Raw genomic sequence first — 23,941 nt, 5'->3', positions numbered from 1 at the left:
AAACCGCTAAGTGATAAGCGCTGCACGATGCACGAGCCAACAAGACTAGGATCACAGGCTTAATCGATATGTTAATTTAGGTAATCTTTATCAGCTAAGGTTCATTTGCAACGGAACCTTGTAAAAAGGTACATTCTTATTCTATCCATCATTCATCAACAATTCTTCCAAGGTCCCAGGTTGTGATTCACAACACAACGCTTTTCTACATAAATCACTCCAAAATATCACACCATGTCTTCCATAGGGCCCCAATTACCACCCCATCTTTCTAAGCGCAAACGCACTCCAGAAGATGAATCGCCAGAATCCCCTGCCGCAAAATTACGAGCTACAAGCCCACCCCAAGTAAACAACAACAAGGACGAAATAAATATCGACAGCGACGACGACGACGATGATGATGATGGCTATGGTACGCCTGCTCCTCAATCAGCAACTCAGGCATCCATAGGACCTACATTACCACCCTCAAATACAGCTGAGATCAACCTAGACGACAGCGACGAAGATGACATTGGACCATCTGCTCCACCGCCACCTGCCAGTACTCGACCTTCCATAGGACCTACTCTCCCACCATCCTCAAACCAAGACGAAATCCCGCTCGATGACGAAAACAACTCTTCCTCCGACGACACGGGACCAGCACCAGGACCAGCACTGCCTCATCCAGCCCCGTCATCCACAAAACGTGTCCTCGGCCCCGCCCCTCCACCCGCCCCCCTCTCCGAACGGCCCACCACATCCCCCCCCAACCCGGACGAATCGTCCGACGACGACGACTACGGCCCCGCCCTCCCAACATCCACCTCCCACCTCCAGCGCCAGACCCAAGCCCGCGCCGCCGAAGAAGCCGCTCGCGCCGCCGAGGCCGCCGCGGGCCCCAAGCGCGACGACTGGATGCTCGCGCCCCCGACGGCAAGCGGATACCGCGCGCCCGACCCCACGAAGCTCAAGAGCCGACGCTTCGCGAGCGGACCGCGCGCGTCCGGGTCCGGGTCCACGCCCTCGGCGCCCGGCGGCGAGATCAGCAGCATATGGACGGAGACGCCGGAGCAAAAGCGCAAGCGTCTGGAGAACGCCGTTCTCGGGCGCGGCGACGACAGCAGCAGCAGTCAGATGCGGACCATGAGCGGAACCAGTGGAAATGGTAGTGGTAATAATAGTGCAGACGCCCCGCCGTCGAAAGAAGCCCTCGAGCAGCAGGAGCGCGTGCGCAGCTACACGGAGGCGACGCGCGGCCGCAGCCTGTACGAGGAGCACCGGGCGTCGCGGCGGGGGCGCGAGCTGCGCGCCGACGAGGAGGAGGACGACCCGAGCCGGCGCGCCTTCGACCGCGAGAAGGACATGAAGCTCGGCGGCCGCATCGGCTCCGCCCAGCGCCGTGAGCTGCTCAACCGCGCCGCGGATTTCGGCGGCAGGTTCGCCAAGGGGAAATACCTCTGACCCTACCCTAGGTACCTGAGGTACCTAACCTAATGTACCTGGGGAAGGGTTCTGGCTGTTTATACTACCTGAGGTACATTAGGAGGTACCTTACATACCAGGCACTTGAGTGTGTACAGTATTGAATTAGCCATAGGGGAGAGGAAAATGGTGAACGGGACTGAAGATGGAGAGTAGGGGTAGAAAATTGTGAAAAGTTACCTAATTATAGAGATACCCATAACCCCCAAACAAGAGGCCGACAATCGCGAGAAATTTCGTATATAGAATTGCATTTGGGCCTAACTAGGTAGCTTATATTACAAGAATATGATACCACACATACCTATACACTCAAAGTCTGATCACCTGCAATGGATATAAACATGAATATGAACATGCATATGAATATGGATATAATTCATTTATCGCATTCTGTGTTCCAGAGTCGCTCTCCCCCTAGCCTACTCGTTTACCGGCTAACATAGAGGTAGGTAGGTAGGTAGGTAGATAGGTAGATATAAGGCTCACACAACAACTCCTCCTATGTCGACAGTACTCCCCTCCTCTGCTATACTCCTTTGGCCCCGGAGAACACTGAAAAAAAGAGAGAGAGAATAACGAACCCTCTTACTTCCTCATGGCGATACGATACGTACCTAATGTATCTGCCTTTAACTAAACCCGCCCAAAAGGATGAAGAAAACCCGCCGCTAATACTGAGAATACCTCGGAACACCGCTTACTCCGCCAACAAATGCATTGCGACGCCTGACCATATTTTCCGGTCCTTCGCCCCCGAAGGTTCGGGGTGTCGGCCGGGCTCGACCTTAAAACAAAACCTAGAATGATGACCGTCACTGATTTCCCCCAAATCCGTAACGGGAACTTCTCAAGGATGGACAGTTTCGTACCCTTCGATTTCTATCGAATGGCAACGGTGACTCTCCGACTCGGTAGGTAAGTTGAACGATGTACGGACTATTTGGCGGCTAGATGCGGTCGCTGGAAAAAAGAAACTTCTGACAAATACAGGGGTATGCGGGACTCATTTCGCGACGTCGTATACAGGATATGTTTGAAAAGACCTTGAAACAATGCAATATTTATATATTCCTTCCATTAAGCCGTTGTCTATGGACACTGAAATCTCTCAGTTGACCGCATTTGCAGGCGGTCGTACACCTGCTTCTAATTGTGACGGCGTGGTGTTTGCCCCGCCGTTGGCACCAGAAGCTGACACCCCGCTTGCATCGGGGGCTTGTCCGTTAGGGTCCCTCCGCATCAGACCATTCAATCGGAGTGGCAGGAAATGGCCACGAACTCTTGAAAATATACCGGCGCTCTCTGTTGCAGGTAATTGAGGCTCGGGCTGAAAGTTACGATGATGATGACGATGTCGTGGGTGTTCTGAGCGATTTCTCTCCCATATCCGCGGGTGCCGGTTGTAACTTGCCGAATCCGTACCGACACCTCCGAAGCGACCCGCAATCATACCACGCGGAGTCCCCCGGAAATTGCTCCATGACGTGAACGTGCGCTGCGGAGACCTTGGCATGTTCATTCGGCCATTGTTTCGGGATGGGTCGGCGTTAGGAGACGTGGGATTTGCCGGATCACCATCTGCAGGAGGCGCCCGTGGCTTGGGTGTATAGTAATCTGCCTTGCACAAAGGACATGACGCTCTCCGGTTGGTCAACCATGGATCAATACAAACGGCGTGGAAGGCGTGGCCACACGTTAATCCACGAATATCGTCGTTATCTTCAAGCGTGTCGATGCAGATTGCGCATGTATCGCCCTGAGTACCCACTAGCTCGGGAGGCAGAGCCGCATCTATATGTTCATCATCCTCGTCATCATCGTCCATACTTCCGCGATGATCATGTTCTTTCATTATTATGCTTTCGGCGGTTTGCGCATGAGTAAGCGCGTTGTCACTCGTTACGTTACCGTCGGTTGTGGTGTCTTGACTATCATGGGCGGAGTGGGACCTTTCTCGATTCGTAGATTTCGGAACAACGCTGGGGTCGGCATGATCGTCGTTTGAATCTTGTTCCTTAGAAGATATTTCTGGCACGATGCCTTCAATACTCCTTACGCTGTTGGCGCGGCTGGGCGGCGCAGAGACACCACCGGTAGTTGGCAGACCTTCGTTTGCACGTGCTAAGACCCAGGCTTTGTATTTCATCATCGGAAATTTATCATTGACTTCATCCATCGTCATAAGCTTCTTTTCTCGGCGTCGACGATGGGGCCTCGCGGGCATGTTCTCCAAATTAATAGGTTCTCCATTTTCATCCAATCCTCTTAACTGTCGGTTGCGTGCGTTATACCGAAAGCAGTATTTTACACCAACGATAATCCTATAATAAAAATTAGATCATAAAACCGCGGCCGGTGGTTATGTCGCTATATATGGCTCACCAAAGGTTGGTAAAAACAACACCAAATCCCAAGGCTACAAAGAATAGCAGAGGGGAATTAGTTGACTGGCCACCATTATTATCACCATTGTTGCTGCCACCGGCAGAAGGCTCTGCAGTCGGGGGCGGCGAGGCTGCAGATGGCGTAAGGGTGGTAGGCGTAGAAGTAAAGGTCGAGAACGTCGAGTCCGCTGACGGAGTTGGCGAAGTTGACGAAGTGGCCTGTCGAACTTGGTATTCAATCGCTCTTGCGACAAAATGAGCGCCGCCCGCCAAGGCCTGATTGAAATCGGCCATTTTCGTAAATGAGAGGATTACAATTGGAAACAGATATCGTAACGGTCGATTAATCGTCAAGCGAGGGAGTCATTGGCAAAAGGCCTCGACGAAGAATCGTTTCAAAGCGATCGTATCCTAATCAGAGATGCCATTTACTATCAAAGCGTTGTGGGGGAATTGAATTGAACCACGATCTACGTCCTTATTATTTTCTCTTTTTTTTTTCTCTCTTTTTCTCTGCTTTTTTTTTCTTTTGCGATTATACCTTCGAGAAGGAAAAAGAAAAAAGAAAAAAAGAAAATAGCGAAATAGTAAATGATGCCGATCGTCGCAATATCCACGGGCGGGAATGCCAAGGTACGGGTGGAAGTTGGAAGTTGGCAAAGGATTAAAAATAGTGGAATAGTAGTAGAATGAATAGTGTACGTTATTAGTTTAGGCCTTCAGCCAAGGGAAAAAAAGGGTGGAGAAAGAGGTGCGACCATATGAACATAAAAAGGATTAGGGAAGTTTGGTGGATGGAGAAGCGCATAAGAAGGAAGGATTTTGGGTGGTAGAAGAGAAAGTCTGACTTGTTTTAGTTCTGTCAGATCCTGTGATAATGTAATAAACTTGCAGCTGCGAAAGCATCCCAGACAAGCCAATTTTTGAGATAGAAGTATTCCTAGGAAGTGACAGACGGATACTGCAGGCCACTGCAAGCGCTGCAGACGGTCCTTGTCGGGGCTGGAAGGATAGAAGGGCTGGGCTCTGTTGCTGGGGCGGTTTTTAACGCTTCGGTTTCGCTGATAGGTGGCGGTGGAACCGCAATTACCCAATCAAAGGCTAGTTCCACCTAGGCCTAAGCCAGAGAAGGAAACAGAGACGCAGCTCTGGTAGACCCGTTTCGGCTCCTGATTTTAGAGTATCGTGTTCAAAACCGTCATCCAATATTTGTCAAAAAGAGGTACCTACCAAAGGTACATGAGTATAAGGTGTATAATATATACAATCAAGCGCAGTACGTCTGACAACGATAATTTAAGTAAATAACTACAAGACTTTATGAAAAAAGAATAGGCCATATTTCTTAAAATACCTAATCAAGATAATAGAGTAATAGATAACTAGTACGTATGTCGCTTTATTACATCATGAACCGTTTACAGTAATCAAGGTGGGAGAGTACAGGACTAAAGATCGGCAATGTGACTTGCAGCGGTCCAGGGTTTTTTAGTGAGGTTCAGAATGTCATTGGGCACAATTTACTGGAACAATCTACGGATCTGTGCGTACTAAAGTTGAATTTTAAAACGAACGGCATCAAAACGGTCAAATAGAATACCATCGTTTACAATATCATATTAAATGCAAGCCTCTTCAAACTCTACGAATTCGGTAATTGTGGCGACTTTCAATTTCCCTATATATCGGGACGTACGGATCTCACATTCCAAAACATGTTGTTGTTGGTTGCGTAGATAATCCAGATCACCAGGGAGATGCTAGACGAGCGCTTAAGATATAGGCTGATATACGATACACCCATCTTGTCTAGACTAGTACGGCGTAGGTAGGTGCTTCTCAAGACCCTAAGGCGAAAAGGGGCTATCGTCGTGTGTTATTAGCGTGATACTGCATAAAACAGAATATGAACAGCCACGCCTACACTAGCTGGATTATGTTGGATACATAAGATACCTACTTAGGTAGGTAGATAAAGTAGGTACCTCATATCAAATCAGAAATTCAAATCACAGATGAAGCTGCATGCGTCCGTCGACCTTCGGGATCCCACGACTGCCTTTTTTTCCCTTAGCGGAATATCGGAATCTAAATTAAGGAAATATAGATCTATCTCATGTATCTAAGAACATTCGATGCTACGTAATCGTGGCAGACAGTCCAAGGTCATGCATTCGAGAATGATAAATGATACCACGACGATACAGTAAGAATACGCCCCCGCCCCCCTTCTCAAAGGGAAGATATGGACAGGCTACATCGCATCCAACGACGATAAGGAAAACAGGTAGTTTATCGGGCTTTTGCTCTCCCAGTTAGAATTCGCCGATACCTCATCGCTTTGCCCACAGACGTTCGGAATGATCAAAACACTGCGTCAAGAAGATGCACGAATTACGTGTTCACGCTACCCCCCTAACTTCGTTCAAAGTTCCAGGCTCAGCCGCTAGGTTGCTTAACTCAAATAGCGGACGCCAAAAAGGTTTTTAACTTTGGCATGAGTCGGTAGCATGTTGCTGCTTCGGTGGTTGTCAGTTGTTAGAGGGCAACGCGATAAATGCTGTTCTAGCAATTCTCGGCCATCTTTATTGCACCGATCAGATTTGCGGCTGCTGTGATACAGTAGTATCCGAGCAAACCTCAAACACATATTCCCCTTTCTGTCTACATGAGTTAAGCCAGCTACTCTAGGTGTTATTAGATATGATTGGGTTGGCAAAATAAGACAAACGAAACATCTAAACGAGTGTCTTTGAGATTTCGGTTACTGTTAGATGTTAGAGGCATTTATTTCAAATACTCTCTTAGCAATATGGCTCAGCCCCTTGGGACCTCGCCGACTATCGCTTTGTTATGCCCCTACCTCGTTCCCATATAGGGGGCATGTACGAAGCCATTCGGATAGCTCGGTTTGACATTGCCTTTTGCTTGGTACCCAGAACTTGTTATGACTGGCTGATTCGTACTAAGTGTACATATGTATCGCGTATATATTTGTCAACGGCTGAACCAATAGCAGGTAGGGTAGCAGCAGAAAAGCAATAAGGCTGATCAGAAGTGCCAAGGACATGTGTAAGTATGCATTTGAAGCAATTGATTAGAATAAGCCTTGTTAGTTAGTTTAACTTCTCTTTCGGGTCTGTTAGTACCGTTTTCCTACGATTCCGTAAAGTAAATTCCGTCAAGTTTCATTCACTGATAAACGGTGACTTTTCTATAGTAATAGTAATTATATGCATAGTGTTGTAAGTACCAGTAAAAGGTTGGACTGGGGAACAATCGCATTGGTCTATTAAGGCCGTATGGGGGCATCCATGAGGTCATCTTGAACAACGGATGATTAATGTCGATCTTTTCGAGGAACTAGGTAATGCAGGATATCTAGGTACCTAGCTGCTTGAATCCACGAGTCACGGCGAATAAAGGTTCCTTGTGTTTGAATTTTTATAATTTGAATAGTTATGAGTATAGTGAATAAGGTTTGAGGAGCTATGGTCGTGTTTTAGAGATATTAGTTATTAGTTACGCACATGCTAGGGAGAAGAGATTACGGAAGTTTAGAGGTACCCAGAGGGTTGATACCAAAGCCCCCCACTAACCCAGTGGAATCCGCTTTGGGTCCCACTAGCCCCGCGACCACAAAGTCTTTTGTTATGGATACCTTACAAGGTAATGCATGTACAGTCGATCGTGGCAGCTGACTGGATACTGGAGGTCCCTAAACGGAGGGCAAGCGCTATTCTTTCTACGGTTTACATACTACGTACGTTATCTAGCAGTTCTACAACTCCTCCGAGTTTTACCACCGTTTACCGTCCACCCGGACCCGAGCTCTTTTCTCAACTCCGCCCATCTAATAAACCGTACATCTACCTACCTACCTACGTAGGTACCTATCATTCAGCTACGTATCTAAGCTTACTGAGATAGGTACCACCCAAGTAGTATATCACCCCGAACTTGCCTATCACCTCATTTTCCACCTTCTCCCCTGCGTTGCCCGATGGCGCCAACTCAGCTTCCGGCTTCCGGAAATCCTTTGTAAGTTCAAAAGCCATTCAATGTTTTTTCTTTTTTTTTCTTTCTCCCGCTTGTGTGGCTTAGTACCTAGGGCCTCGTCAGCCCGTACCCCCGGCCTTCCGGAGCTGGCCCTGCTGACCAGATTGGAATCGCTAGGGTTTTCTTTGACATCACGCTCGGAGGTAAGCGTTTCCGAATCTATTTTCGCCACACCAGGAGAGCTAAGAATTTTATATTCTTGTCGCGGTCTTGGAAGGCGTCACGTGACACTATAGTCTACCTCATATGAGATGCTCATATGAGATACTCGTATGGTGTTACTAGGCTCTCCTCATAATAGTGTTTCTTCCTACATACATTGTAACGTACTCTAATGAGTAACAGGTGAGCCTCTCGGACGAATCACCTTTGAGCTCTTCAAGGACACCGTCCCTCGCACCGCGGAGAACTTCCGCCAGTTCTGCACCGGCGAGTCCAAGAACAGTCGAGGTCAAAGTCAGGGCTATAAAGGAAGCAAATTCCACAGAGTTGTATGTTTTCGCAGCTGTTATCAAGATAGCTATAGGTACACTAATGGTCCGTAGATTAGCAATTTCATGATCCAGGGCGGAGACTTTCTCAACGGCGATGGCACTGGCAGTACTGTAAGTTTGCTAGGAAGACGATGACGATAGATACAAATGCTAACTTTCCCCTGTAGTGTATCTACGGCACCAAGCAGTTTCAAGATGAAAACTTTGACTTGAAACACACCCAGAAGGGCCTCCTCTCCATGGCTGTATGTCCTCCTTTTTTTGTCTCATTGTCCCGTGTCCGTACTAACAGGTACATATCAGAATTCGGGCCCGAACACCAATGGGTCTCAATTCTTCATTACTACGGTGCCAACTCCGCACCTTGACGGGAAGCATGTAGTCTTTGGTAAAGTCGTCGACGGTATGGATGTCGTCGAGAAGATCGAAAAGACGAAGACTGGTAGGCGTGGACGGGACATACCAGACATGGACGTGGTCATTGCTCAGTGCGGCGAGATGTAAGGGCCATTGTCTATCTAGAACGATAGAGGTTGTTTTTTTTGCTCTACGAGAGAAGCCCGGTAAATAGTTACGACGCGTGAGTCCAGCGTCTAATATATTAATCATAACGATTCTGATAGCCTGGTGAGGTATGCCACTACCTGTTTTTCTCTAGGTAGCTGGGAGTTTGTATACAGGTGCTTTAAAGATGCGCTATAAACCAGTGGTAATATTCCTATCAAAATGTCCTGCCGTAATAATAATGGCTTGAATTGGGTAGTATCGACGCAGCTCTACCTAACATAATATAGCCATTAACAACGCCTCCTTTTTTTAGGGTCACCTAGCGATACAATATCTGAGCCCCTCTAGACTACGCGGTTGGGCAGGAAGTCCTGCTTGTCCAGCGAACCTTAAACCACTTCCATAACCGGGTTATCAGTAGCTAACCCCTGTATGTACTTCGTGGCCTTGCTTAGGCCACTCGTGTCGGTCCTGAACAACTCGTTAAACTCCTTCCTCTTCTTTATACTCAGAGCTGAGGACTCTCCGCCCAAAGGACGGTAGATAGTGACATGAACCAAATTAGATCTCCGTAGAATATCTAGAGTCTCAGCCCAAGTGCCGTCCAAAAGTATCATCTCCCGAATATGCAGGTGCTTGAAAACGACCGGATTGCAGCCATGTAAAAACCGGCATAGACATGTTGAGTGGAAATGAGCCCTTCCCAATCGTACTCTCTTCAGATTTGGCCAATATATTTGTGGTATAGAATCGAAAGTACACCCTCCTCCCTTCGGGTAGTTGTATAGATGGATCTCTTCAATATTTGAACCATCTAACATGGCGCGTACGTAACCAGGTATTGATAATGGCGTTGGGGCTCGCCTGTCGTAACGATGCTCGGGCTTTTGAATACATGCGAAATTCTTAAGATTTGTCATTGTAGCCGCCAAGTTGGTTAAGAACTTCTGGTTTAATTCGCCCAAGTTTGACTTATTCAATAGAACTTCGATCCGGAGGCTAGGGAGCTGGACCCCAATTTCGCCAAGAATGAGTGGTAAATCGACAATGACTTCAGATGGTGGCGATTTCAGTCCATGGTAAACAGATTCAAACCATGTATGTGGGGCGATCATCATTTGTAGCATTTTGTCAGGTCTTCTCATGTTGCGGATGGAAGGCATGTGAATCTTGCCGTCACAGAATTCCAGTTCCCGAACACCAGACATTCTGGCTATTCCACGGGTTATACAGTAACTAAAAAGTTTTTGTTTTTGAAGATATTCCTGTTCTTCATAAAAAGATCGGTAAATATCGTGAGCTGATCGAAGCATGCGTTCGAATGAGCCGTAGTTAAGTTGCCCTATCTGTATGTTCACTAATCGCCGATCTGTTTCATACCTCTCTTGTATCCGTATTTCTCTCTCTATTTCATCGCGGGCTCTCGAGGGGTAAACAATCTGGACATCGTGTATTTTCAACGCGTTATGAAATCCGTAAATTTGTAAGCTTTCTGCTAGGGCTCGATCATAGTAGTGTAGTAGGACACGTATTGTCCGCACTCCGTGTGCTATGAGGGGTTGCTGCGACATATCCAGAAATCGTCGGACCGAAAGTAGGTTCATTTCGACAGTGACAGTATCTAGGAGTATATGGGAGCTAGTGCTACAGAATCTCTGGCAAGTGAGACGCACGTTGCCGATAGCCCGAGTCCTTTCGATGTGCGTTTTCTCGTCGTTGGAACCCCGAAGAGAAGCCTTGAGCTCCTCGAATATCATTCCGAGTAACTCGTTAGAGAGATCAAGAATCACCGTATGCCTAGTGCTCGAGTCCATAGCTTGAGAGGATTGTATTGTTTTTGCTGGGAAGACGATCAAGATGATAGGAGCGTCAGAGTTCCTAAGCCTTTCAAACACAAATCTCCTAATTTGACATCAAGCTGTTCAATAACGTAGTTGGTTTGCAGTTTGATTATCAACTAATTATATCTTAGATGCCTATACGAAATTCTGATGCGAGCATGAAAAAAAAAGGTTTCTTAGATTGAGGAGAGAAGGTTTAATTTATGCAAGTTTACCTGGATACACCTAAGTTACCTACCTCCTAACGAGCAACAAACTTTAGCCTTGGCTTTCCTTTCCAGATCTCATAATACGCTTTCCTATCAAGGTTCCTTCCGTCAATTATATGCGCCTTTGAATTTTGATACGGCTGTGGCTACCTTGGGTACAACACCTTTAAGGTAGGTTAGGTAATCTCACTCACCTAAGGAAGTAAGTACAAAATCTTGATCTCAATTAAACAAAATTACAGGTACCTAAGGTACCTCATATGCAAATTTACAATCGCATTGTCCAACTAGGCGTTGTATGAACCTTTTTTCTCCTTATGAATGGCAAAAGCCGAAAGCGGTACCTTACCTAATACTAAGCACCCCCCTTTTTTTTTTTGAAAGTCATCCTGCTTTGCCTCAACACCCGGACTTTCACTAACTCACCACTCTCCACCTCCGCCTCCTGGAATTTTAACTATTTAATTCAACCCTTGGTGTCCCAAGATGGATTATCATCCTATTCTTGATACCATCGCAATTGCACTACTTGCGTCAGTCACTATCGGGTTTACGTCCCCTTCATCATCCTCACGGCTTGTCTCCTTATTTATCTTGGCCTATTTCACATTCCATTGTCTTTCGGTCTGCCATGAACATATCACCAAAGGAATCTGGGCATCAACTTTAGGAGGTTATACGATTTTTTCGTTTTTGCATTACTTAGACGTTGCCTTACTTAGTGGATGGAGCTTCGAAGCTCACGGCCCTATCAATGATTTAATCAACCGAAATAGAAGACTAGGAAATTCAAAGTCTTACTCAAAATCGAGAGGATCACGTCAATTGCAGATACTATCCCGCTTGAAGTTCGGCCTCTCAACTTTCCTCTTGTGGCGTTTCGTGAATACATCGTACCAGAGCAGGACCGCGCTCAGGCTAGACAAAACTTCTTTGTATTCACGCTGTCGCTTTCTCTTCCACACTGGCTTGACCATAATTATTTGCTATTTAACACTATATGCAGCATGTTCTTTTCGAGCCGGCGTTTTTACAAAGAAGTTTTATTCCCTAGATAAAGTCAAATTAATATCTACGGTTGGAGAGATCTCGCTTAAGGAGCTTGTAACGAGATATCTTGCCGCCGTCCAACTCGGTCTGGGTCTCCTATCATTCCAGCATGGAGTATACGCGATTACAGCCTTTATAAATGTGGCTACAGGGCTTGGTTCCCCATTGGGCTGGCCCCCCTTTAACGGGCCTATTTTGACGTCTTTTGGCGTGAGACACTTTTGGAGGTGTGTGGTGTAAGTCATGAGCTTTTTGTTGCTGAGCTGATCAGTATCTAGTATGTTCTGGCTTCGGACGGATAGTCACTCGTTGAATGCATTAGTAAATTACTTGATGCATAGCATCTTCGGGCTACAAAGAAGTGGCAGACTGGTTCGATATATACGAATATTTTTGAAATTCGCGATATCTGGTATCATATATGCTGCCATTGACTTTTCGTTAGGTATGTTACTGCAAATATCAGTGAGGTATTCAGAGGGTCGTGACTAAAAGCTGCGAATATAGGAATACCGGTTTTTGAATCTGGGGCACTACGCTTCTTCTCAATCCAGCCGCTGGGCATTTTGATTGTGATTGAAGAGATAATCCACTCTATGCTGGGCGTGGACCTACTACCGCGGTTCGTGCAGAGTTGCTTCAGCTTCATTTGGTTAAGTTTGTGGATGACATGGACAGCGCCCGGCTACCTAGATCCCATTACCCACAAAAGTGCATCAAGGAGCGGAGGTGTGTTTTCCCGCATTATGTTTTATCTCAAGCACAAATTCTGGTATAAGAGGTAGAGAGGAGCCTGCCTGTCTTTGTAGTTTAGGAGGTACCTATATCCTAATGCCCACATATGTACTCTGAAATATTCTATCCTAGCGTTTAATATAAGAGCAGTCCATCTACCCTTCCGAAGACCTGGCCGGTTATAAAAAAGGATATCAAAATCATGCATATTCTTGTCGTTGACTTGGCAGAGTGTAAAAATTTACCGTTACAAGGTTTGTCAACCTCTACTCCATCCCGTTTGCCACTTGGCTTTATCAAGAACTGGAAAAATGTGTGCCTCGGTATTGAATACAACTTCAGTGAGAGGAATGAAGTCGCTAGGGCTGAATAGGAGATATAGATATTTCAGAGTTTCTGCCTGGAAAACCATACAATGTAAGCTCGTATTTTGGAGGAAGACAAGCGGAGACGGTCATGATGCTAGATGTTGTGTTGTGATAACTTACCAGCCAAAAGCTTTCCATATTGTCTCTCGGAGGTGGCGGGACGGCGTTCACATTGTCCACAGAAGTGTAGCCCTGGTGTTGGCTTAGCTTGGTATGCTTCTCGAACGCGTCGAATATCTTCCAGCCCCATTCGCGATAGACGGGGTCTTCGGTGATACGCCACATCATGAACAGACTTTCGACGGTCTCCGGTCGTTGCAAGTTGTGCGCGTCCAGCGGTTTCACGATGTAGTCCTTCTTCCACGCCGCCAACGAATTCCTCGTGGGCGCTAGGGGTCGGTCGCCAGGTGCCGGCCGAAGGTCCTCCTCCTCAGCGTGGAACCATGCAATCTCAGGCGCAAGACCTGTCTCCGTCACAACGTACATACCCCAGCATGTCTTCATCAGATCGCGCGCGAGCTGGATTTGTTCCTCCTTTTTCTCGTCCCAGCTGGCCCACGTGCGTGCCTCGGATAGGGTATGACCCCGGGTGGCGCCGAGAGCAATCGATCCGGGTAAGAAGCAGACAAGGTGATCCATCTTAGGCGACAGTGGCCCGTCGATTCCTTGCGGGAGTTCGGCGACGAACTTGAGGCCTGAATTCTTGGTAGTCGTGATAAGGTGTTTTTGAATCCCTTCCAAGGCCTCTTCCCACATCTCTTGGTAAACAGGCTCCTGCCCGGAGGTTTGTAGAAATTGTTTGACTAAGTATTCTTGAGTAACTATGTCAGCAAAGCCTCGCTACATTGTAATATTGCGAGAAGTCAAACCGTAATATGAGTCGCCTCGACTCCCGAGCCGAATTTCTCTCGAAGTAAACCTTCCTGATTCCGGATGTACGAAAATAGGGACAAGGCCGTCTTCAGCGTGATTGTCATCGAGAACCTTCATGACTCTTTCAGCTTTCCGCCAATAAGTATCATTCCCCGTTAGGTAAGAAAGATACTTCATCTCGAGCTGAAGTGTGCCAGCCTCAGCAGTAGACGATGACCCCCCGTCTGCATGGGACACGACACCCTTCGCTTTAGATAGATGCACGCTAGCATAAGGAATACCGGAGCGTGATTCGTAGGCCGGTAGCAATCTGTCAGCCAGTTCCACTGCCTTGGACAGATATACGGAATCTCTACGAGATGCAGCATAGGGCAGCTTCGTACTCAGGTAGTGCGCGGACAATAGTCCTCCAAGCATGCGGATAGTCGTCTCGAATGTGTTTACGTCTTGGTCCTGGTCGTAGTTGAGCTTGCGCTGCAGCCATTTCCGAGGTTCAACTAAACGGTCGGTAAGGTTCATGAGCATGATTGTGTCAAGGCTATCGACTATAATCCATCCCAATCCGCCGGGGCTCATCTGGGAACCCTTTTCCGAGATAGGATGGTACCTATCGTAACCTGGTTTCGTATAGAGTCAATACAACCTGTTGCTAGACTTCAAATCGTCAACTAACCCCAGGCATTGGCGGAATACGCATCCCAGCTGGTGACGAAAGCATTTTTCACTTTTTCTCGTCGAATATCCCAGTTCACATAGTTCCCAGCATAATGATTAAGTCCGATAGGATTATCACCCGTCCATTTAAACAGGGCTAATCCAAAGGACAGAGCTAAGATCGATATAGCTTGGACCTTAGAGAAGGATTTTGAGAACGATAAGGAATGAGGATGTTTTGAGTTACGACGGGCAGTCGAGTGCTTTTTTCGAGCTGGCATACTTTTCTGTTCGCTGGAGAGGTTAGGCAACGTTTGAAGAGAGGAGAAATATGCAGCAACATAGGAGCTAGGTAGTATATAGTAAAGCAGCGGGAAGCAATATAGGAAGGAATGGACTGTGAGAAAAGAAATGTGACCAGGAAAAATTCCGTACCCCTGCAATGACAGGCTGGCAGCCAATGCGGGAATGTCTTTACCTTGAAGCGGACGCAGTTTGCCCCAGGGTCATCTATCCCTTGATTGCGTTTACGCCTATGGTAGCATCCTGTGGCTTGTGAGTATAATGCGGGTTAATGGGAATTCGATATCCGGCGCTTCTCACATATATAGCGCCATTTGAAAATGTAGGTTGGCGTTTGATGCCCCTGGTGGCCTAGAAACTATATAGACAATGGATCTCTTCCTCTTACGGTTGAAGGCACCTTATAGATATTTATATTTTCTTAATAAGCATAAACTTTATAGATCTTGAATGAAGACACCATGACAATGGTATATCCAGCCGTCACTAGTGATGGCGTGGTCACCTCTTTCGTTCCTCTTGCGACTTTATTCACACCATCAACTAAATGCAGCGATTACTTCCGACTCAATGGACCCAGCCTTGTGGCTTTCGATCCCGGATACGGATTAGATATTGATGATAATGTGCGTTGCTTGCCATCTGCTGTAACCACATGGTGGGAACAAGGTCGGCTAGGAGCAAACGACGATGGCCATACTGCCCTCAGCCTGGGGCCGTTGACATGCCCCTACGAATGGCAGACAGTGGCCACTTCGGTCAAAGATGGATCAAGTACACTTGCTATGTGCTGTCCCTCGTACGTTTGCTCATACCTTCACCTTAAATCTATATTTATAAAACCGCTGCTGAGCCGTTCGTATTTAGAGGTTACTACCTACACAATGGTATCCCAGGCTCTGTTGTTGGAGACTGCCTGTCAGACGTATCGAAGGGTATGCGATTGACTTACGCGTCGACGTCAACGGCCAACTCGGATATCTGGAATACAGAGACAACAAGTCTAACGGAAAGCTCAACAGTGGGGGCGATTGCGATTCTTGGCTGGAACATCGAGTTAGCAAAACCAACAACAGTAGACGATTTGCCGAAATCAGTTACACCCTCTGCCAATTCTACACCTTCTTCAAATTCTACGCCCTCTTCCAATTCTACACCCTCTTTAAATTCTACACCAGCATCCGAATTCACCTCTACATCTTCTTCGCCGCTAAGCCCCTCGCCGTCCTCGAGCGACTCATCTCAAATGAGTCCGGGGGTGGCCGCAGGCATTGGACTAGGGGTCGGGTTTGGTGTAGTTGGAATAATAGCCTTGCTAGTCACTTTCTTCCTAATGAGAAGACGGAAACGGAAGGGCCTCGCGGAGGTATCTCAAGTCAACCAACATGGCGACGGTGGAATGCTTTCACAGCAGACATTGCAAGAGCTCCATGGGAAGGCTCTGGCCAAGCATGAGTTACACGGTTCTCAAACCGGACTGCATGAACTACCAGGGGGCCATCGGAATATCGGTCAATACCAGGGTCCTCCGCTCCTAGCTGAGCTTCACGAGTGAATAAGGCGCCTAGCGTGTGCCCAACCGACAGCGCACAGCGTAATATCACGATTGGCATGGCTTCGAATAGCCCTATGAGGACGCTAATTGGGTATTGATGACGGCGGAGACATGGGAGCTGGCTTCCTACGCGTCCCGGGAGTTTGGATCTCAGGCATTATAAAACCTGCATCTTGTGACCTTGCAATTTCTTTTTTTTCAAGATCACGATTTCTTATTCGTCTCCCTTGCATGAGGGAAATGTGGGACGGGTGCGCTGTGCGGTCTATTACGGTGTTAGGCGCGATGTTAGGACTAGGATGTGAAGGGACTTAGGTATTGTACAGGTCTAACGGTGCATAGGCCAGAGATACAATAGGAATTGTCCCTTTGACCTCGTTTTCTGTATACCTACTTGGGAGTTTGGTAGGGGTCAAGTTCATAATTTACATGACAGCGTTATTGTTTTCTTATTGCAGGGTTGGCTTCGTGACAATTCTCATGAAACATAGGCCTTGAAATTTTAACCATTAACATGATACCAACAGTTAAAACTCTGCCTCAGCAAGGTATAAGTTGGGAAGAGAAACAAGCCAAGTGTTGCCTATTGTTAAGTTGGAACTACATGCTCTGTGAGGCTCGGCCCGTGACTTGAGATTGAAATTACCAAGTAGGTAGGTAGACTTTATTTTTCTTCTTCGCCACCTGCTGATGGCCATTGATATTTGGGGGCTGCGTGTAGAGATTTCTTATAGGTATATCCATTCTACGCCAAGACATCATGTAATTGTACCTGAAGGTAGTTGTCAAAGACACACTGCTGAGCCAAAAGTGTATTTCTTAATAGCACAATTTCTACTACATTCTATCTAACATAAGTCCCTTGACCGCTCATTTCAACACTCAGGGGCATTAAACCTCGAGTGATAAAATACCAGCGTCGGTAACCAAGGCAAAACATCTTAACTTGACGTCGACAACAAGGCTGATATTTAACTGAAATAACTTTCCCATTAGATTAAATAAATAAGACATTCAATGTAATCAATAGAAGTATGCCAAGAGTAGTGCCCACCATCCTACCCAAGCTAGGTACGAAGAAATATGCTTGGGATTCCTCTTCCTCAACCCCATTTCTATACCCGATCAACAACCTATGTAACAGAGTAGCTTGCATTTATTGCTGATTATTTACATAAATACGGCTACATGTTGTAATAAGGCTAAACGTAACCAAGATGGACAACTAGCTCGTAGTATTCGTTACCGGGGCTGGTAGAGGTAAGTTGACGCATTCTTATCGTGACGGTTGAGTAAATAAGGACATCAGGTCTTGGAAACACCTTGGCTCAGGTCTACCTCTCACGGCCAAACTGTACGGTGATGGGGACCATCTGTGATGAGGATTCGTCTGGCGTTTTCGGAGTTGAAGGCATCACCTACAGACAGCGGATCCAAACTACTCCTAGTTAAGATCGGGAGTTCCGCGTTTGGGGATGAGAAGCGTGTAGATCTGGCAATGCTAAATTCGTGCCTATTAGTAGTGCTGCTGGCTCTATTAGCGCTATGGAACTTTTCCACTCGCACGTTGCGCCGGCGTATTGCACTTCGAAAGCTGCTCTTATTAATCGGATTACTCGGTACGTCCTCCTATCTTAAGATTTGGACTAGTTCCTATACCAACGCATAGGATGGCGACATATAGATGGTAGCTAACTTATTATATGGCGGCGCACTGTGGTAACAAATGTACCTAAGGCTAGAGAAGCCAACTTATACTAAATTGTATTAGCCCTGAGAAAATCATAAGCCTGGTATGTGTGCCAATTCTATTACTTTTACACAAGCCACCCCCCTGGGCCCTAACTGAGCTAGATTGGCAACGCCAGTCGTGAGAATACCTCTGGAAAGTTTATCAATGCTATAGACGGCAAGGAAATACCGTGGTGATAAGAAGTACCATGTCGAACTGAATGATGACTTGTGGGAAGTTATATCGAACTTTATCTTTAGACTAGTTTCAATGTTATTATCAGAGATCACGTAATGTATGCCGTACGTAAAGTGAATACTAGAGACAGTAGCAAGTATCCGTCATGGCTAGTATATATGGCTAGTCTGGTTTATAGATAGATCTATAAGGAAGCTGGATAAAGGGCTCATAGAGCCATCGAAAGAAAGCAGAAAGACAAGCGTTAATAGATCACTTCTACCACATAGCTACCTCCTATCTTAGGTACCTACCTAGTTAAGGTAAGGTATTGTTCCTAGTACTCACTCTATGCATGACACCCATCATGGAATCTCTAACAGTAACTACCTCTTAAGCTTTCTAATAACATAAGACAACTATTTTCATGCCGAAAAGGAGATCAGAATTGGCCAATGCTCCCAGTACCCTTGACGCCGAGTACCTATTTAGAATCTTTGTCGTGTCGAAATACCCACCCCGACTCGTCGTCCTCCAAACGAACTACAGCATGTCCCGTAGCTTCTATCAGCTCGTCGTTCGAACGACAGGAGGATCCTCTGGCCTGGTCTTTGATAGACCTGTCAATATCGGAAATTAGCAGGGCCAACATCCCCGTGCCCCAAATCCTCTGGTTAGGGCTCGAAGACCTGTATATGTTACCAGCGAAAAGGAGTAAGCTAGCTAGAAGCACTGCGATCGGGTATGCGATCCATGGCCAAGACACTTTGATGTATGTCTGTTGAATCCAGGCGTTTCCGGCATAGACATCGTCTTTGGGGTCCGGCTGGCTCTGCAGGTGTATTATGTTCGTTAAGCTCTTGGCGATTCTGTTGGCCCATGCCGAGCGATCGTTTGCTGTGTATTCCCACGCTCGAAAGAAGAGGGGAGCGTTACGGGGAGGAGGAGTCTCGAGGTTTGCTGGTCCTTGAGGTTTCGACCACCAGGTAAAACTAATGTACTTCATTGGAGTGTCGCCAAACACAGAGGATGTCGAAATAGTGGAAGATTCTTGCTGCCCTGGAGAGCTGGGGTTCAAGGGTGTTACGGAGAAATTGCGTCCCTTCATATTGAAATCGGGGACGTCGCTGAAAGTCCCTCCCAATGGTTCTGTGGTAACCATGCCACGCCACGAATCCAAAGTTGTCGCATACGAGGCCCTTTCGGTGGATGCCACTGTTTGCCTGGGTCTCCCCGAATCAACATTTGCAGGAATACCTTGCATGCAGAACCAAAAGGAGCATCTAGTCACAACGGGTTCCCCGAACGAGATACTGAAGTCAAGCTCGTCATTTTCGTCCTTTATAGGTATTTCAAAGACCGCAAAAGCTCCGATACTTATATGGCCATCTTCAAGCCATTCGGCATGCGTACCGATAGAGCTATTAGTGCCTCCCCGAATAAGAACAAGCACAGACAAAGGCATATCATACTCCCGCGTGCCTGTGACGTTTGATGGCGGTGGGAAAAGCCTGCGAAGGTCATCAAGTTTCCATACTGAATTTGGTTTAGGCGCATTCATCACATCCGGCCATGACTGTTGTTCCCCATCGATTGTGTAATTGCAGAGCAGGTCGGAACATGACATCCACGTCTTTGGCATCAACTGCGTGAAGTTTTCGCATTTCCCGCACAAGCCGACCGAAGGCACGACACCATCCCAGGTTCAGTTACCGCTGGGGCAGTCGATGGGTAAGTCGTTGACGGCGGAACTATATATCCCGTTGGAGATTGCCGCTACCCACGCTGGGCCGTATATCGGGGCACTGTTGTTCATCGCCCACGGTACGTGAGCTTTCTGCCCAGGATCGATAACGACTTTTCCCTCGGTGGTAATAAGCAGCTGAGAGAAGACGTCCACGCCAGCGACCAGCATCGTCAAAAGCGCCCCAAAGCTGATAAGATGCAGACCCAGCGGGTGTTTATACAACCAGACGAAACTCCCCCAAGGACCTCGGGAGGCGTTATCGATCAACTCCAGGTCGACCAGCGGCCGCCCGGCTTGCCCCTCTCGCGAGAACCACGGCCACTTAGCTTGGCTGATCGAATCGGCAATGAGGACCATCAGCGGGTCTTTCAACAGGACCGTTAATATAGCCACGACGCCGTTGATAGATATGAACGACAAGGGCCAGTCTGCCAAAGGGCGGTCGGAGAAAGTTGCGGCCATGATAGCCAAACCGGCGAGGCTTGCCGAGCATAGAAGAGATGCAGAAAGCTGGAATTTCCAGACGCGGAATACCCATAACCACGGGAACCCGCGCGTAGTATCATTAGATTGCTCCGGGTTATTATCTTCGAACCACTCTGTTTGCGAACCCTGACTCTCTAAGGAGTCATTTCGTTCCAACAGGGGTAGCGAGGAAGGACCCGGCCGGGAGGGTTGGCTGTCAGGCGCAGACTCGTTCCTTTGCAGCCCAATCAGTGTCTGCTCCGACGAATGCGGCGTCAGAATAGCGCCATGATCCATTGAAGATGCCAGTATACAACCAAAAGGTAGAATAGTATCAACCCGAGGGGTTAACGTTGCTATATCCATCTATAGTGACAGTATAGTGACAAGAAAAAGGAGTAGGTAGAGCATGCATCAGAAGGATGGTTAGCTTAGGATTCTTAAACCTGAGTTCTACATGCCTAGCAGGCATAGCCCCCAAGGGAGCATCATGTTGTACAACGGCGTATGTGTTTCATTAAACGCCACTTTCGTCAATCGAATTGTCCAGGAGTCTCTTGTCCAAGACCTTTTGTGGCTGTTCTCGTGTAGAAGGGCTGAGCTTCGCAAGCGTTCTGGGCAGATATTTATACGATTTTGTGGAACAATCTTGGAATTGGATGTTTAGAATGCCTATTGTTAGTCTCTGAAATCACACAGGTCGTAGGCTGCAGCAAAGTTGAGATACCAAAGAAAGGTGGGATGTGACCTGGCTATTACCTGATCACAAGGCTAAACTAGAGTTTTAAACAAATGCTATTATTTTGCCGGATAGTTACTCTCTGTAGTGTGTTCAATGAAATCCTTATCCCGTAACCATAACAATGAACTATCATGTCGAACCCGCGGAACTCTACTAGGCCCATTGGTATGCTCTGGAAATTGGGTATTCTATTTTTTATGTTAATTGGTCTACCGGGGTATCTAGCACCCTCGAATAATCATGGCCGGGTCTTGGCGTATTCATTTTGCTAACTTCCAAAGAGTTATACAGACAAATGATACTTGAAAATCTAATGAAATACATATTGTAAAACTGTCAAAGAGTTTCTCTATGTTATTTTTTCTTTCGTAGTTATCTTCAATGTCAAATGAGGTTATATTTCTGAAAGTAAATGCTAAGACCCAGCCATTAACTTTCAAAGGTGACAGCATACTTATCTTTTCGCTTAATCAAATAGTAGCTTGTTCGATGGTCTGCCCCTTGAACTCCTCCAGACCTTCGCCGGCCTATGCTTACTGTCAGAAGTGTCCTGAGTTGTTGGTAGGGATAAAAACTTACGTAGCTTGTGAGCGGGGAGACCTCAAGGCCACCGTCAACATCTCCATTCTTGACCGTTGCGCCAGCTGCTTCAACCCATCGTCGACCCTGCTCTTTGATGTGTCTGCGACTGGTTGTAGGGCTGTCCTCAGGCTCTTTCTCGAATGTTCCGTCAGACGTTTGGGCTGGGTCTGCATTCTTTAGAGGGGAGAACTCCTCTTCACGCCTGACTTCGAAGCAGGCAAACTCGTCTAAGTTTAGCCACTTGAAGTTATCAAAAACGAATTGCTCCAGCTTGATACCGTTTGGCGTCTTGGGTTCTACAGCCTCACCCTTCTCGGTATCGAAAAAGGGAATCTTCTTTCGGGCAACATGCGGTGGTAAGCTGTTCACAGCATCTCCCATGCTGTCCAGATATTCGAACGAATAATAGTGGTTGACGATGTTGGCAGCGCGGAACTTGAGGATGCTGGGTTGCTTGGGGTCTACTGCTTGACGAATGGCATCGTCGACTTCCGAGTACTCGACAACATCAGGCTTGCCATTCTTCTGGAGGATGAGACCGACTGACTCCTTGGCATCTCGCTTCCTTACAACCTTAGTAGCAATTTTCACCTTCTTCTCCGCAGCGAATCCGATGAAGATCGGATCCGCGACCTTGGCCAAGCAGTTGTCAACGCAGTAAGCGTGGACGTGCTTGATATTGGGGCGCATTTTATCCAGGACCCCTTCATCCTGTAGAGCCTTGTATAGACCACCGTTGCCGTCGGGAGCAACAGCCAGTTTTCCCTTGCTCGCAAGCATGAACTTTCCGTCGTTGGTGATGCAAGGAAGTACGCCTTGTTCGAAGATGGTTACGTTCTTGGGGTCGAGGCCGAAGTAAGGCTTTCCCTGAGCCCGGATGGCGTTTTCCTCGTCGCTCAGTTCGTCAAGCTTTTCCTTCTTGAAAAATCTCTCGGTGGGCCCCCGTGTCGGACCACTGGTCATGATGAACCATGGGATCACGGCCTTGCTAGGGTCTGCGGCCCGCGCAGCTGCTAACTCTTGGACTTTCAAGATCCTCTCGGCTTGGATTTGGAAAAGGGATTTATGGGAAGGGAGTTTAATATCGAAGGCTCCCTTTGGGGCTTTGCTTCCTAGGCGGGTACCTTGACCGCCGGCTAGCAAAACTACGGCAACCTCACCCTTCCCAATCAGTTCTAAACCAAGGTCATACCATCTTTGAATATCTTCAGGCTTCGAATCGTAAATGCTAGCATTAGCCGACTCGGGGAGGGGTTCGAGGACGGCCTGACCCTCCTCTGTCGGTGGGTTCAAAGCAAGGTCTCGTAGTTTCTGGACTCTGGCGGGATCAATCTTCTGGAGTTGCTCGAAAAAGGCTTGTTGCTCGGGCTGGCTTAGGGAGTCGAAATAAGTGAATACATGACCCTGGCCGGCCTTTTCGTATACAGACTTGAGGTTCTGATACTCGGTGGGAGTAAATTGTGCCATGGTGGTCTTGAGCGAGGGTTGAGAGCCGTATAAACTGATAAAGATAAAGGTAGCTTGTATAATCTGTACGCAGATTATAGGACAGGAAGGGAAGAAAAGACTTTACCAAAGGAAAAATCCCAAGCTTGAAATTCAAAAGGCAGTGCTGGACTTATGAAAGAAATAGGGACTTGAGGTTACCTAACAGAACTATGTTAAGAGAGACAGGGGATCTCCGGAAAACAAATAAGCTGGAAGAGCTGAGGGGCAGAAAGTACAACAACTCGTGGTGCAACTCCACCCCTTGAAATATTGTTAGCTTTTACCCCTTGTCACTACTTCTCCTAGTACTTACCTACCTTAGGCTAGGTAGGTAGTAAGGATGTGTTAGGAGCACACCTTGAGGCGCGATTACCTTAGGTAGGTAGTCAGGTAAAGCCACGGTTAATCATTTTAGCCACGGCGATTCCTATCAAACTCAAGTTAACAAAATACCCAGTTATTAAAAATACTCATATTTCAAGGCATTATATTAAGCTATTAGC

General features: G+C 47.1%; 10 protein-coding genes across 10 annotated transcripts; 5 read left to right on the top strand and 5 right to left on the bottom strand.

Moving 5' to 3' along the window:
- Nucleotides 1-69: 69 nt before the first annotated feature.
- F4812DRAFT_443776 (uncharacterized protein) lies at nucleotides 70-1,771 on the top strand. Its single transcript, XM_047935431.1, has one exon. The coding sequence runs from the start codon at nucleotides 235-237 to the stop codon at nucleotides 1,447-1,449; it is 1,215 nt and encodes a 404-aa protein (XP_047786520.1). The 5' UTR covers nucleotides 70-234; the 3' UTR covers nucleotides 1,450-1,771.
- Nucleotides 1,772-2,581: 810 nt separating this feature from the next.
- Nucleotides 2,582-4,151, bottom strand: F4812DRAFT_462954 (uncharacterized protein; the record flags this gene model as incomplete). The annotated part of the gene is made up of 2 exons (XM_047938126.1): nucleotides 2,582-3,794; nucleotides 3,856-4,151. The coding sequence occupies 2 exons, from the start codon at nucleotides 4,149-4,151 to the stop codon at nucleotides 2,582-2,584; spliced, it is 1,509 nt and encodes a 502-aa protein (XP_047786519.1).
- A 3,401-nt stretch (nucleotides 4,152-7,552) lies between these two features.
- F4812DRAFT_443773 (putative U-snRNP-associated cyclophilin) lies at nucleotides 7,553-9,195 on the top strand. Its single transcript, XM_047935430.1, has 7 exons — nucleotides 7,553-7,720; nucleotides 7,788-7,898; nucleotides 8,034-8,059; nucleotides 8,262-8,407; nucleotides 8,462-8,521; nucleotides 8,578-8,655; nucleotides 8,714-9,195. Exons 2-7 carry the CDS (start codon nucleotides 7,861-7,863, stop codon nucleotides 8,912-8,914), a joined length of 549 nt encoding a protein of 182 aa, XP_047786518.1. The 5' UTR covers nucleotides 7,553-7,720; nucleotides 7,788-7,860; the 3' UTR covers nucleotides 8,915-9,195.
- Nucleotides 9,196-9,306: 111 nt separating this feature from the next.
- Nucleotides 9,307-10,731, bottom strand: F4812DRAFT_462952 (uncharacterized protein; the record flags this gene model as incomplete). Its single annotated transcript, XM_047938125.1, has 1 exon — nucleotides 9,307-10,731. One exon carries the CDS (start codon nucleotides 10,729-10,731, stop codon nucleotides 9,307-9,309), a length of 1,425 nt encoding a protein of 474 aa, XP_047786517.1.
- Nucleotides 10,732-11,392: 661 nt separating this feature from the next.
- Nucleotides 11,393-12,810, top strand: F4812DRAFT_215355 (uncharacterized protein). The gene is made up of 2 exons (XM_047930386.1): nucleotides 11,393-12,244; nucleotides 12,296-12,810. Exons 1-2 carry the CDS (start codon nucleotides 11,454-11,456, stop codon nucleotides 12,507-12,509), a joined length of 1,005 nt encoding a protein of 334 aa, XP_047786516.1. The 5' UTR covers nucleotides 11,393-11,453; the 3' UTR covers nucleotides 12,510-12,810.
- A 78-nt stretch (nucleotides 12,811-12,888) lies between these two features.
- Nucleotides 12,889-15,312, bottom strand: F4812DRAFT_215794 (glycoside hydrolase family 47 protein). Its single transcript, XM_047930388.1, has 5 exons — nucleotides 15,251-15,312; nucleotides 15,126-15,193; nucleotides 14,667-14,941; nucleotides 13,990-14,610; nucleotides 12,889-13,932 (listed from the first exon to the last, which is right to left on the bottom strand). Exons 2-5 carry the CDS (start codon nucleotides 15,155-15,157, stop codon nucleotides 13,112-13,114), a joined length of 1,749 nt encoding a protein of 582 aa, XP_047786515.1. The 5' UTR covers nucleotides 15,158-15,193; nucleotides 15,251-15,312; the 3' UTR covers nucleotides 12,889-13,111.
- Nucleotides 15,313-15,411: 99 nt separating this feature from the next.
- F4812DRAFT_462950 (uncharacterized protein) lies at nucleotides 15,412-16,505 on the top strand (the record flags this gene model as incomplete). The annotated part of the gene is made up of 2 exons (XM_047938124.1): nucleotides 15,412-15,749; nucleotides 15,818-16,505. The coding sequence occupies 2 exons, from the start codon at nucleotides 15,412-15,414 to the stop codon at nucleotides 16,503-16,505; spliced, it is 1,026 nt and encodes a 341-aa protein (XP_047786514.1).
- Nucleotides 16,506-17,257: 752 nt separating this feature from the next.
- Nucleotides 17,258-18,538, top strand: F4812DRAFT_443754 (uncharacterized protein). Its single transcript, XM_047935429.1, has one exon. It carries the CDS (start codon nucleotides 17,884-17,886, stop codon nucleotides 18,172-18,174), a length of 291 nt encoding a protein of 96 aa, XP_047786513.1. The 5' UTR covers nucleotides 17,258-17,883; the 3' UTR covers nucleotides 18,175-18,538.
- Nucleotides 18,539-18,898: 360 nt separating this feature from the next.
- Nucleotides 18,899-20,930, bottom strand: F4812DRAFT_468128 (uncharacterized protein; the record flags this gene model as incomplete). The annotated part of the gene is made up of 3 exons (XM_047938744.1): nucleotides 20,199-20,930; nucleotides 20,159-20,165; nucleotides 18,899-20,059 (listed from the first exon to the last, which is right to left on the bottom strand). Exons 1-3 carry the CDS (start codon nucleotides 20,921-20,923, stop codon nucleotides 18,899-18,901), a joined length of 1,893 nt encoding a protein of 630 aa, XP_047786512.1. The 5' UTR covers nucleotides 20,924-20,930.
- Nucleotides 20,931-21,565: 635 nt separating this feature from the next.
- F4812DRAFT_215409 (nucleotide-diphospho-sugar transferase) lies at nucleotides 21,566-23,797 on the bottom strand. The gene is made up of 2 exons (XM_047930387.1): nucleotides 21,948-23,797; nucleotides 21,566-21,895 (listed from the first exon to the last, which is right to left on the bottom strand). Exons 1-2 carry the CDS (start codon nucleotides 23,415-23,417, stop codon nucleotides 21,839-21,841), a joined length of 1,527 nt encoding a protein of 508 aa, XP_047786511.1. The 5' UTR covers nucleotides 23,418-23,797; the 3' UTR covers nucleotides 21,566-21,838.
- Nucleotides 23,798-23,941: the final 144 nt, after the last annotated feature.

This window comes from Daldinia caldariorum (assembly GCF_022478825.1).
Source record: "Daldinia caldariorum strain CBS 122874 unplaced genomic scaffold F4812scaffold_21, whole genome shotgun sequence".
In the NCBI taxonomy this organism is placed as follows: domain Eukaryota; kingdom Fungi; phylum Ascomycota; class Sordariomycetes; order Xylariales; family Hypoxylaceae; genus Daldinia; species Daldinia caldariorum.
This window is presented reverse-complemented; position numbering and strand designations above follow the sequence as displayed.